The sequence below is a fragment of the Miniopterus natalensis genome, chromosome 16 (assembly GCF_054644295.1).
Source record: "Miniopterus natalensis isolate mMinNat1 chromosome 16, mMinNat1.hap1, whole genome shotgun sequence".
NCBI lineage: Eukaryota > Metazoa > Chordata > Mammalia > Chiroptera > Miniopteridae > Miniopterus > Miniopterus natalensis.
The window spans coordinates 36,927,981-36,942,348 of NC_142096.1; the positions used below are offsets into that span (position 1 = coordinate 36,927,981).

General features: G+C 43.2%; 1 protein-coding gene across 5 annotated transcripts in view; it reads right to left on the reverse strand.

Annotated features, from left to right (window-relative positions):
* Window positions 1–4,149: 4,149 nt before the first annotated feature.
* The window catches only part of CYRIB (CYFIP related Rac1 interactor B), an 86,815-nt gene continuing 76,596 nt past the window's right edge, over window positions 4,150–14,368 (reverse strand). For 3 of the 5 annotated variants that reach the window (XM_016216036.2, XM_087825489.1, XM_016216037.2), the window contains 4 exons: window positions 13,783–13,899; window positions 12,343–12,422; window positions 11,027–11,153; window positions 9,284–9,529 (listed from right to left, as the gene is read on the reverse strand). In XM_016216036.2, coding sequence (XP_016071522.1) covers window positions 9,377–9,529; window positions 11,027–11,153; window positions 12,343–12,422; window positions 13,783–13,899 — 477 coding nt within the window. In that variant the 3' untranslated portion in view covers window positions 9,284–9,376. Of the gene's footprint in view, window positions 4,884–9,283; window positions 9,530–11,026; window positions 11,154–12,342; window positions 12,423–13,782; window positions 13,900–14,368 lie in introns of those variants that run through there. The other 2 variants (XM_016216038.2, XM_016216039.2) reach the window with 1 other exon arrangement.

Here is a 14,368-nt window from a genome sequence, read left to right on the forward strand (position 1 = left end):
TTTCTTATACAGAATAATTGAAGCTTCTCAGAGCCCTCCCCTAGCTGAGCCAGCCAGCGGGCCAGCTAGTTTCTAGGTTTGGGGTCTACATTTTTACACTTTGTCCTGATTCTAGTGCTGGGGTTAGCAAGGTTAGCGAGACAGAGTCCCCCGACTCCACAGACTTAGTTTCAGTGTGGGGACACCGACAATACTCATTTTAATAAATGGGAAACTAAAGAAAAATGGAAAATACGCTGTCCTTACATGTTCTCGGTGACCAATGTTTCTAGAATTTCTTCCCTGGGTTTCCAGGCCTCACCACCGCTTACTGCTCCTCTAGCTCACTTCTTGCTGCTTTAGCACCTGTCACTCCTTAGGTTCCCAGGCTCACCTCACTCCCTCTCGACCATCCCATTCCAGAATTACTTTCCCGATCTGCTCTGAGTGTCAGAGATAAAAGAAGCCGCGTCACACCACTCCTACAGATGTTGAGTCTACCTTCGGCATAGATCAGGTCCTGATCTCTTCTTATCCCTTCTGGGGCCAACACCCTCAACTCTTACCTGGATTCTTACAATCCCCTAACTAGACCCCTACTTCTCTTCCTGTGTCTACTGTCCACACGGCAAACACAGCATCCTTTCAAGAGATGTATCAGATATCCCACTGGTGATCCCCGGCCTCTCCAGTACCTGCCAATCCCACTGCAAGTAAGAACAAAGTCATGACAATGGTCAACAAGGGCCTGCACAAACTTGCTCTCACTTTCTGATGAACCCTCTCTCATCCCACCTGTTCCTATGCCAGGAATTTCTGCCTTTACAGTCTAAGCACTTGCTAATTCCTCTACCTGGAATCTTTTTCCCAAAATAGCAACACAGCTCACTTCCCCTTGTTTCAGTTTAAATTTTAGTTCAAAAATCACTTCTCAGTGAAGCCCTTGCTGTCAAGTTGCAAACACCATCACCAATTAAACTTTTTTCTCTTTATTTCACTTACTCACTTGTTTTTTTGTTTGTTTGCTTGTTTTTTACAGAGGTAATGTATTCCTAAAGTACTCAAGTAAGGTGTTTTCTTTTAAATTGTGGTAAAATACACATAAAACTTACTGTCCAACCATGTGGTCCATAGTGTTAACTATAGTCCCACTGTTAGGGAACTAACCTCAGAGCCTCATCCTGCAGATCTTAAACTCCCTACTCAGTAAACAATAAATCCTGGTCAATCACCCAGCCTCCCCCGCCCCCGCCCCGGGCAACCACCTTCTTTCTGAGTTTGACTGTGTTGTGCAACCAATATCCTGAACTTTCCCGTCTCGCCAAATTCTCCACCCATTCACCAACACTCCGCATCCACCCTCCAGCTCCCCACCCACACCCCTGGCAACCATTCTACTTTCTGTTCCCGTGAGTCTGACTCCTCCAGCAGCCTCGTACCCGGGATTTGTCTGGGTCTGGCTTACTCCACCTAACATAACGTCCTCAAGGTTTACCCATGTTGTAGCATATGTCAGAGTCTCCTTTCTTTTTAAAGCTGAATAATATTCCATTAAACGAATAGACCACAACTAGTCGATCCCTTCTTTCATGGACGGACACTGGGTTGCTTCCCTCTTCTGGCTTTTGTGACTGGTGCTGCTGTGAAGGTGGGTGTATAAACCTCTCTTCCAGACCCTGCTTTCAATTCTTTTAGATGGATACCCAGGAATGAATTGCTGGATCATATGGTAATCCTGGATCATATGGTTTAAGTTTTTAAGGAACTGTCATACTGTTTTCCATAGTCGCTGTATCATTTTACATTCCAACAGTGAGCACAAAGGATTCCAACTTCTCCACATCCTCACCAACATTTGTTTTCTGGATTTTATTTATTTATTTATTTATTTATTTATTTATTTATTTATTTATTTAATAGCAACCATCTCTGTGGGTAGGAGATGGTATCTTATTGTGGTTTTGATTTGTATTTCCTTTATGATTAGTGATGTTGAGCACTTTTTCATGTGCTTGTTGTCCATTTGTACATCTTTTTTGGAGAAATGTCTATTCAAGTCCTTGCCCGTTTTTTTAATGGAATTGTGTATTTCTTTATTGTTGAGCTTCAAGTAAGTTTGTGTTTCATGTACACTTTATTCATTGAAGTATTTTAAAGTGTAGATATCATGATTTTATCCCCAAATACTTTAGTAGACACCCCTTCAAAAAGCAAAACATTTTCTTGCATAATCACTATATGCATTATCATATCTACAAAAATTAAGAATTCTAATCCCCAGTTGATAATCCTATCACCCACGAATTTTTAACATATCCTAACCTTCCTCTGGCCCTCCCTTGATGACAGTATTGAGACCTCCCTGGGTCTCTACAGCACCCTTGGTTTGGGTTGGGGACACACACAGGCTTTCCATTTAATCCCCAAATGGGAGTCAAGGCTCAGCAGAGCCTGAAGTCCAAGCAGAGAACCTGCCCAACTCACCATCTTGAAAGGTTTCCTTCTCATCACCATCTGCGACGTGAAGAATGTCTGGTGGGAAGGAGCCAGCTCAGCAGAGCCGAGGGTGTCCCTGCTGGAGTCTCCCACATCCCCCACCCGCGGCCCCCACACTCCCTCCTCCAGCCAGGTGGGGCAGCTTTTCTAGGGTGGCCTGGGGACCCCTTGCAGCAGAATCACCTGGGACGCTTGTGGAAACTCGGAGCCCCTCACCTCGCCCTGTATCTTCTGCATCAGATTTTCTGAAGGAGAACCTGGAAGCTGTGTTTTACTTTATTTTTCCTCAGCTTTGTTATTATTGCCATATATCATATGTAAATTTAAGGTGTACAACTGTACACGTATATGTTACAAAATGATTACAAGTGGGTTAGTTACCCCATCACCTGACATAACTACCCTTTATTCTGTGGTGATAACATTTAAGATCAACATTCAGTTCTCAAATTAACCTGCTCTTGCAATTGGGCCGGGGGGGGGAGGGGGTCCAGCAAACTCTTTCTGTAAAGGGCCAGATAGGAAATACTTTCACCTCTGAGGGCCACATGGCCCCGGTCACAAGAATTCCATTCTACTATTGTGGGGCAGAAGTGGCCCAAACTAATACATAAACCTTTTTAAAAATGTAAAAACTCTTTATTTGTCCAGAGGCTGGACAAAAACAGGTGGTTTGGGCAGGCTGGCGGCAGACTAGCTGGAGAGGCCAGGGCAGAGTTGGGGTTCTCCCATGCTCCCTGAACCCGGTGAACCCCAGAGGCCACAGAGACCTCCTATAAGGTCACATCTGCAGGTTGCGGATAGACATACCTTTGGAGGTTCACGACTGAACCCAGGACAATTCTCTCAGAAAGACGTGGCTGATGTTATCCCTGAGACTGGTCCTCGAAGAAGCGTTGTTCGTCAGACAGACGTGAGGGAGGAAGATGACGGGCTCAGGGCCCCCCGCCAGACACGGATGTACGATGCCGCATGCAACAATCTGAACAGCAAGCGGGGAGGCTGCCTCAGAGCGGTACGAGTGGGAGCTTGGGCTGCAGGCAGCGAGGCCGCAGGACCGCCGCCAGAGGGCCATGGGCTCCCGACCTGGCGCTGTTATTAAGCCCCGTGGATGGAGGCTTCCGGGACTCTCTTCCACCGTTAACCCTTTTGATGGTATCCGAGCTCAGGCTCTCTTCTCACTAAATCACCAGCATGGATGGACTAGACACCCTTTAAGCAGCTTGTCCCATATGCACACTCGGATTTCACAAATTAAGGTTTTAGGGCCTTAAAATGACAAACATGTTCGTTTTGTCCCACTCATGAGACCAGGGCCTTCAGCTTTTCCTGGGAAGGCCCCTCACCCGCTCTCCTCCCTCACTCTGTGTCCTGCTGCTACCCCCTCGCTCCTGGGAAATGCAAATCAAGCAAGAGTGGAGCTTTCCTGATACTACATCCACACAAAGTAAGGCAAGGATGAAAGTCAACCATTGGTCTTACTGCACTTAGCAAGGTTTTGAAAGCAATGAAAACTGGGTACACACAGACAATAGAAAACAAAAATACTATTAAAAAGACACAGCTCTCTCCTAAAAGAGGGGAAATTATGTAATATGTATATTCATTTCATAAAAATATACATGGGGAGAGCTTTAGAAGCCCCAAACCAAACCTCAATAAACCAAGCCACACTTAGAAAAATGAAAGCTGATTTTTATTTCATCATCACAGCCATTCTTTAAACATGAACATGCATACGTAATACTCTACGCACACATCACAGTTTTAACGTTAGTTAATAAAGGTTAAACACACAACATACATCCTTACAAAAAAGTCAAAATGCAAACTTAAAACTTTAAACAAAAGTCTTACTAATTTAAAAAAAGTGTGTGTTGGGTACCATCTGTACAACACAGTTAATTTAAACATTTTCATTTGGCTGCACATGAAAAAAGCGGCAGTAGAAAATAAAGTCATTGAGGGTTTTTAAATAGCAGAATAGGCAGTTTTGCCATGCAGGAGAAGCAATATTAAATATTAGTTTTCAAAAAAAATCCACATTTAAAAATATTTAGTTCAAGTCACAGAATTTCTCTCAGTAGAGACCCAATGCAATGCATAATTAGCTGCCTTAGATGGCCCGCTAGAAAGGACAGCGTCCCTTCAGAGGATAACTTGACTGATTTTGGCACAGAAAAGAAGTCTTAAGAACAAGAACATGATTAAAAAAGAGGGCAGAGGGACAGAGGGAGGAAATAAAAGCGAGAGTAAATGAGAGTAATTGCAATCACTAAAACTGTGCATCCGGGGCCACTGCAGAACCGTCTCCCGTTGACAGCAGGTGCTCGTCCCAGAGGGGTCATTGCAGCATGGATTTAATTTGCTTGGAGGTAGTCTCATCGTTCAAATGTTTTGTTGTGTACCTAAAAGTGAAAAAACACCAATTTTAGGGAATTAAAAACACACCACATCATCTGCATCAGGTTCTAGAATGACAACCTGAGCAACTGGCCAGGGGCAAGCTCCTCTCACAAAACCAGGCTTCCCATCCCAGCGCTAGCCCTGTTCGGGTTCTGCGGGCTTACCCTCCCACCCTCTCACAGAACAGCCAGGAGCTGCTTAACTTAGTCAGAACTACCTGGTTGAAACATCTGGTTAGATTCTAGAGTAAACAACTGGCTGTAACTTCTCGCTCAGAGGGAAATTGTTACTGTTTTAGCTTAGGTGTCAGCAAGCTGTAGCCTTTGAACCAAACTGGACCTACTACCTATTTTAGTATGGCCTGTGCGCTGAGCATATTCTTACATTTTTAAATGGGGGGGGGGGGGGGGCGTGGATCAAAAGAAGAGTAGTACTTCATGTTAACATGGAAATCATATGAAACTGAAGTTTTAGTTTTACTGGAATGCAGATATACTGATTGACTTCAGTGTGGTCTATGGTTACCTTCTTGCTATGGCAGAGCTGAGTAGCTGTGACAGACACTCTGTGGCCCACAAAGCCTGAATACGTGATGTGCTTACTCTCTGGCCAGTTACAAAAAACTCGCTGGTCCCCGTTCTATTTATTCTGTCTTAGGACAGTTCTGTCACATCCCCAATGTTTCAGTTCTCTAGGTGCCTTATGTCCAGGCAGGTGTGTTTTAAATATGTAAATACAAATTAAGAACCTAAAGAAGAATCACTAAGAGTGCGTTCTGTTTTATGAAAAGATTCACCACAGGATTCCTTTAATAGCAGAAATCCAATGAGCAAGCCTACTATGTGTCAGGCAGTTCCAGGAGCTTACAAGCTAGCAGAGGAAGATGACAGTAAACTAACACCCAGAAGGGTAACCCAGGAGCAAAGGAGGGAAGCGCTGGACAGGGACTGGGAGACCCGGAATGGCCAGGTCACACGATGCTGCAGACCACAGTGAGGAGTGCGGAGATTATTCTGAGGGCAATGAAAGCCAGGGTGGGATACTAAGCAGGGGAGCAATGTGAGATCTCACTCATGTCCTGAAAGGATCACTCTGGCTGCAGGAGGGCTGCAGGGAGTAGGAGGAGCAGAGGGACCAACCGGGTGCTGTTACAGGGGCCAGGAGACCAACACTCAGACCAGAGGAGGAGCAATGGAAACAGGTGCTCAGTGCTTGAATGTGGGGTATATTTCAGAGCTTTTTCAGACAGAATCTAATGCTGCATCAGTTCATTTGGCTTACGAGAATTTCACATAGATAGCTCCTTTAAGGACTATATCATTTTACGCAGAAACACACACACAGTCTCTCTGGGTTAAAGAAATTTAAACTCCATTTTCATTAGGTTCATTTCTAATCAATCTAAAAACTGAAAAACTATCTGAACTCAAGTAAATGCTTAGGTAAGAAGACAAACATATGCTTATTAGGTAATGCTTAACCTGATAAACGCTCCATAATTTAACTCAGAAGTCACCTCCCAATTGTTCCCTATTACAGAACAAGCACCAGAGTGCCTGGCACAGAACAGGTGCTCAGTTAGCATGTGTGCGTTAGGAAGGGAAGAAGGGAAGCGGCCAGGCTGAGCGAAGAATCCATAAAGAGATACTTACATTAAGTGATGGGTGATGCGGCAAAGACTTAAGCTTTCTGTTTTATTTCCCAAAGGCATATAAAGTATACTTAGCCACACATAATCCTACTGATGCCCAAAATAAGAATTTTCCCTTCCTTTACACAACTACATAGTGGGAAGAGCCAAGTAACAGGCACAACACAATTTTTACTGCACAAAGTTGACAATGTCACTACCAGCACTGTGCTGTGATGTGCCGAGAGATGTGCGTGTTTTCCTCTAGGCCCGGACACCAGCTCTCACTCTGTGAGGAATGCGACCTTGGGCTCCAGTGGTGCCCAGAGCCTCCCCGGGCAGAGCTAACCCAGGAGTGTCACATCACCAAACTCTTTCATCAGGAAAAGGCCAGTAACATCTGGCACGTGAAAATGAGATGTGAGTGTGTGTGGCATTACTTCATTTTGTGCACAGCTCCTTTCCCACGCACCTACGACTGTTCTACTGAAAAAGGCAACTGTCATTCACCTACCCTTTCAATTCATGATGAAGGCAATCATCTAGCTCTGAACCCTAACGCCCAGTCCTAGCTTTCCCTTGTACGATCAAAGGAAAGTGGTTCCATCTCTCCACCTGTAAAATGCGGGCATGACCTGTTGCTCCCTCTTAATCACACACTGTAAGTTGAAGGAACTATATAGTCCCTACGGGGAAGCATTCAAAATAAGCAGCGTGTCTACATGCACAATTATACCTCCTTTTAAAAATTTTAGTGATTTACAATTGGCTCTAAGAAAAAACTGAGAAAAAGGAATGCACATGTCTAGAAAATGAGCTATTTCCTAAAAAAGAAAATATTTTCGCAAAAATGTGTTCTGTCGTGCAGAGGTGTGAGAGACAATGAACACGTGCATAGTGCTTTTGGGATGACAGAGTGCATTCTTGATACTGGAGCATATCGAGGTCCAGGCCGATGGTGTTTGAGCAATTTCTCAAAGTACCAGCATGACTTATGTCAGCTAAGCTGTTTGTTTATAAAACAAGGTGCCCGAGCCCCACCCAGGCCTGATGAAGAGGCTCTCTCTGGAGGTGGTGATCCAGGAATCTGCACTTTTCCCTACCCCTCCAGGGGGTTCCAAAGCACAGGAAAATTCCATCACATAGCAAACCTAATGCTTGGTGATACAGCATCAAGCTTATTTCAAGAGTGCTGTTCTGAGTTTGAAAACAGACTCCGACATTTGTTAGCTATATAATCCTCTAGTCTCTCAAGAGCTTAAGGTGCCTCTTTGTACAATGGAGACACCCAACACCCCAGAACCACCACCTGCCTCACGGAGCTGTGGAAAAGATGAAATAAAGTCATGTATGTGAAACTGCACTGTGACACTATAAAACCGTTACTCACTGTAACCACTACGACATGGCAACCAGTATACTGACTGACCTTATAGAACTTCGCATGTGAAAAAATCAGAACCAAAAAGAAGAAAAAATAAAACTATGCTCACTGAGTAAAAAGAGGTCAAGTGTTCTCTCTGCAACAAATCCTGTTTTCCAATCTCCATTCTGCAAGTGAGGAGAAAGTAGGTGGCTCCTGCCTCAGCGGTTCTCTTCTTGCTTTCTCTCAGACTCACGCGGCATCTTTCACTCCCAGCCACTGCCCCTCTTTGCCCTGACTCTAAAGTCAAAGAGACTGAACTAGCTTTAAACTCTGAAAAGGAAAAGTAAACTCTGGATTTTAAATTAATATTCGAAGCACAGTCCCTTCCAGGTAAAGGACTACTACTAAAACCTCTGAGATCTCACCTACCTCTTACTGTTTAAAAAAGATGTCTGTCACCTGCTGGCTCTGGAGAGTCTCACCGATCAGACAGAAAAGAGCTCAGTCTGAGAAAAACTGGCTGACAGGGACAGAGGGAGTCTTCGGAAAGGGATCGAGTAGGAAAGATTCACAATACTGCAAATATTGGTAAAACCAACGAAAAACCTCCAGAGTAAAAAAATTTCCAAAAACTTAAGGTTTTTGATAGGCTTATGGTTAAAACAGTTTGACATTTTAAGGACGTTTTCTTTTTATATTCTGTTCCTTCATTGTTCTGACATTCATTTAGAACAGACCTCCATCACTCAGGCAGTCGCTGCACTTTCCATAGTCATAATAAAATTATTTGATGGTTACACTCAGCTGAAATGACACAACCTAGATTTTGCTTTATGATGAACCCAGTGTGACTAAACATTCTCCACAACCTGTGGGGACACAATACTGACCTGGAAACCAGCAAACTACAATGGCCTGCAGTGAGAAGCTCGGTAACTGTGACCTCAGAAAGTCACTGTGTAAGTACTGTTATGTTCATATAATTTTTATGTTTAAACACACAAAAAATCAAGTAATGAGACATCATCTATAATGGCAGGGAACATATATTTCCAATTAAATCCCTTTAAGACAGAGATCAGACAGAGATTAGATTGGTCAAGTCACTGTACTGGGCCAAAATGTCATTCTTAGGAGCTTCAGTAAATAAATCAGGTAAGTCTAAGCTGAGAAAAAGTAACTATTTTATGGAGAATGATCATAGACAACTGTAAAGAAAAAACTCTGCATTGTAAATAAGCAACCTCTGCCTCAAGAGGGGCAGAAGGTAAAAACCAAACTCTTTAGCAAAGAAACAGAGCTGCCATTCTCATTATACACACACACACACACACACACACACACACACACACAGAGAGAGAGAGAGAGAGAGAGAGAGAGAGAGAGAGAGAGAGAGAGAAAGAGAGAGAGAGAGAGAGTGTGAGTAAGCAATACGGGCCTGAAGCAACATTACCAATAGCAAAACGAGATCTCTACATTTCTAACTTGAACATTTACATTCACATCCTTGGTGCTATTCCACTCTGAAGCACGTTCTTACGTGCACTCTTCCGATCCGTATGTACATGTCCATATACACACCTGAGAGCATTGAGAAGGCCTTCTACACTATTAGGAGGTTGGTCCTTAAGAACTTTGATACAGCCTTTCATCTAAGGAGAAAAGAAAACAGAAAAGGTGAATCATGTTTTTCCATCTAACATTCCCTTTCAAAATAGTAATACTTAGTATACTAGCACAACTACAGAACTCATGAGAAATCACACACTAGAAATGTAATTATTCTTAAAACAGAAAAAGAAAAATCTACCCAAGTCTTATTATTTTCAGTTTCTCACTCAAACAAAACTTTTTAAGAACCTAATCAGTCAAACTGAAGCGCCACCCACACTAATGAGAAAGCTCAGGGTCAGCTAAGGGTGTTGAGTAGCCTTTTAAAGAATGAAACAGAGACACTGGCAGGGGAAAGGGGAGCTCTCCAGTTAGACGAACACCACGACAAGGTAATAAAGTATGTCTTGAGTAAGGCCAGAATCTCGGAGAACTGAAATGACTCCCAGAGGGGAGGTTACTGAGGCCTTGAAAGCCAGGAGGGCGCATTTGGAACTGACAGGGATAGCAGCAGGGATTTGTTACAGGCTATTAAAAAAGGGAACAAGTCAATGAAGATGACACGCAAGGAAGGTGCGTCGGATTACTGTGAAACAGCACAGCACGTAGCAATCCACAGGCTCTGGAAGCCATGGAGGTGTGGGCTCAAAATCCAGCTCCACCATTCACTAGCAATTATATCACTTCATTCCCCTAAATTTTAGTTTCTCTATTAGCACAGGGGAGGTAACACTTGCAGCTTAGGAGTATTTTTGGAGTTAAATGAAAGAACAAGTGTGAAATTCCTGGGAAACAGTAATCATTCAATAAATGAACTCCTTTCTCTTTCCATATATGGACACTAATGAAGGCAATCAGTAATCTAGATAGGAAATGCTGAGAGCCCGCACGAGCTGTGAAAGCGAAACAGGAAGACAGTTCTCACCAAACACTGGTTATAATTCTGATGAACCAGATGTGAGGGAGAAAAATTACAGAACAGAAAAACCCAGGCTAGACCCACAAACTATTATGACCGGGAGGAGGGAAAATATGCAGCCTTCACCTTTATTCCCTGGGCAAAAGTAGGTCTACAGTTGGCCATACAGAAAATAATATAATTAACTAATAATTAATACAAGAATAAACTCTGGGTTTCAAGTACTCACAACTGTAAACCTATTTTTGCCCCACCCTGCATATCTGGAAATAATCTTTTGTTTGAAATGGCCTTTGGTTAAAAGGAATGAAAGAACACAATAAAATTTTTTTCTTATGCTTATTTATTTATATTGCCCAATATGCAGAAAGACTCCTTTTGAGTGTGAGCCTTCCCTACAAGGATGTACTCTGAGACAACACAGTCACCCTTCAGTCATTCTACCCTACCAGTATACAGGCTGCCAGAAACACTGCAAGGGGAGAGGAGACCAAGACCCACCACATCACAGATACAGCCCTGGGCTCAGCGACAGTGTAGCCCGCCAGCTCTTTACATGAGAGCCTATGACTTTCAATGATGGAAATTGTTGGGAATTACATAAAACAATGTAACTTACATCAATTTTTGAGGTTTTGGCAAATGCTCCCACTGGATGTACATGGTCATAGAGTATGATGACACCCACCATTACCCTCAAGCAGAACGACACTGTCTCTTCATTTGTAAACCTGCTTCTGTATTCCCTGGAGGGGAGAAAAGACAAGGATGGATGAGGCACATCACAAATTAATGAACTGATTCAACTCTCTAAGTTGATGCTGGAAGATGCTCCTGTCAACCTCTAAGAGGGATGCTAACTTTAAGTCACCCCTCTTCCATGCAATGGGACTCGCAGGCAGGAGGTGTGTGGAGCAGTTAGCACTTACATACTATGGTCTCTATATGCACCTCAGTATATTCCCCATTCTGCTAGCAGAGGAGATCACACAATTTTACAGAAATCCAAAGTAGCCCCAAAGGAGAAGTTTGGGAATAAGTGCTTTGTAATGGCTGCTATCACCAATATGATGAAGAGTCACTAGCTCTTAACAGAGCAAGTGTGTCTGGGGCTGACTTGATCTAAACATTACTGTATTACTGGATTTTCATTCTCTAAATTTTGATGTTAGGTTCTCATCTGTCTATGTAAAAGGCATCATGGCCCAGCAGAAAGAGTCCAGGCCCAGGATGAAGACATCCAGGTTCATGTGTGGGGTCAGCCACCATGCACAGGTCCCTTCGCTCTCCAGGGCCTTGCTCTCCTAACTGAGGAGGAGGAACAGCTCCTCTTGCTTCATAAGGTTTTCCAGAAATACAGTATATAATGGTAGTGCTTTGGAAAATCAAAAACTCCCCAAAACAAGTTATCTAGTAAAACCATATATTATTTGGGAATCCAGGACCCATCCTTTCAGCCTATGACAGGAAAGTCCAGCCAGACGCCATGTGGCAGACATCCTAAATGCCTAAGAGTGGAGAACCCCAGAGGAGAACTCAGGCGAGTGGTGAAAAAGTGAAGACTGAGAACTCATACTGAAAGGAAAGGATAAGCAGAATAAGGCAAAGTTCTTTATTGAAAAGGGAGAGAGAATGTTTATGAAAAGCAAAACCGAAAGAACTTTCAAACTCTTCCCCTACCCCCACCCAAAAAAGCACAAAAACCCCCATTAGGAAGAGTCTGAATTAGTCTGCCTGGTCTGAGGGACCTGAAAACCAGCTGGACTGGACCCTTACCCAGAAGTTACCTGAAGCTGCCACATTATTTTCATTTTGTTCACGTTAACATTGGTTACCTGGGATGTGCTTTAATTTCCACCTTACAAATATGACATACTCATATCTAGACAACCATGTCAACAGGACTAAAAGTGAGAAAGACCAACCGCTACTCACGGTGTTTCCAGCATGACTCGGCACACACTGGCCATGGTGCTTAGACAGTCTGTGGTATTTTCTATCGGTAAATTTTTATTCTGTAGAGGTGTACAGAGAACAAAAAAGTAAAAGTGACAAACAGTTCATACGTAGATATAATTTAAAACCTAGCATAACATGAAAAATTGGCAACTTTAATATCTGGTTCCTGCTCTTAGTTTTGTTAAAAAAGTACTAGATTCTAGGTAATGCTCTAAGCTCTGGGGATACAGCTACAAGCAGGAAACCAAGGCCTGCTCTCCTGACAGGCACTTACATTCGGGCTGGATACAAACTCTGCAGCACGCAGGCAGGGGCTTGGGGTCAGGAGGTATGTGGATTTCATCCCAAAGGTACTGGGAAGTCAATGGAGGCATTTTAAGCAGAGGAGGAAGGGATATGGCTTATGTTTTAAGAAGATTACTTGACTTGCTCTTTGGAGAAAGAACTGTAGTGGGCAAGAGTGGAATAAGAAGAGTCAGAACATGAACACAGTAATCCAGGTGAGAAGGTGCTGGGCTCGTGTGGAGAGGTAGCAAGTGTGTATAGTCAGCATATATTTTGAAGAGAAAGCCAATAAGACTCTCTGATAAAGTGGGCATAGGGGGCAAGATAAAGAAAGGAATTTAGGGTGAGCTCTCCCTCCAGGGAGCACACCCGTGCCACTCTCATCCCCCACAGGCACGTATCTTCTAAACTCCAAGGGATCTCATGAGACTTGCAACCAGGGGAGCAATGGGCAGCAGCAGCTCGTCCTGGGCTAACCCCCTGAACCTGTTTCCAGGCCCCCTTTTCTCTCTGACTTCCCAGTGAGCCAGAGCAGCCCAGCCAGGCTCTCCTGCTGCTTCTTCTATGCCCTTCCTTGTTTCACTGCCCTAAGTATATTTTTGCTGCGGTCAATAAATTCTTGCTTTTCTAAAAAAAAAAAAAAAAAAGGAAAGGAATTTAGGATAATAAGCCATAAATTATTTGCTTTTACAGACCTTAGAGATAATGCAGGTTTGGTTCCAGACCACCGCAATAAAGCGAGTCATAACCTTTTGGCTGGTAGAAGGTCTTGCCTTCGTGTTGTAAAAAAATGCAACATTTGTGAAGTAAAGTAAAGCATAATAACCCGAGGTCTGCCTATACATGGTACTATTAACTGAGATAGGAGAGACTGGGGAAAGGGCAGGGTTGGGGGGGAAATCGAGATTTTAGTTTGGTCACAATACCTTTGAGGTGCTGACTATACACCCAGAGGGAGGCTGAAAACTGATGAGTACATGTGCACAGGTGGGCCTCAGGGAAGGGGATGGCACTTGGTGTACACACCAGCTTAGAGATAGCATTTAATGCCACGGGACTTACTGCGATCATCATGTCTGCAGACAGGCAGGGAGTAACAACACAGAGAAAAACTTCCCAGGCAATGCTCACCTCTGATACAAATTTTGTTGTGGCATCACTTAAGGTTTTCAGCATCGGGGTTGCCTCGGCATAAAACAAAGACATTCGATTTGCCAATTCATTATTTACTTCATTTTCTCCTTCTGCCTGTGTGGAAAGAAAAAGCACCTGACCATCAGCTCATGGATTATTACATAGGATCTCACTGATTCCAGGATAAGGTACTCAAGAGTGCCTGCCTCATTAATGCCTGCTAAATTAGTCAAATAAATATTCTTAAACTATATTTTAGACCTTCAAGTATCGTTTAAAAATAGAAAAATAAAAACAGGAGATATGTGTTATACTGTCAACAATAATAAATAACCTTAAAAAAAAGACTAAAAATGATATCAAACATTTTTTAAAAAGATAACCTCTAAAAATACAGGGTGGGGCAAACGTAGGTTTACAGTTGTTCGTTTGGAAAAATGCTACTTAACAAATAATAATACAAGAATAAACCCTGTTTCTCATACAACTATAAACCTACGTTTGCCCCACCGTGCATTTTAAATGATATTAAGCAATGAAATGAAACACTGACGGGCTGCGTTCTGTGTACAGGGGATTATAC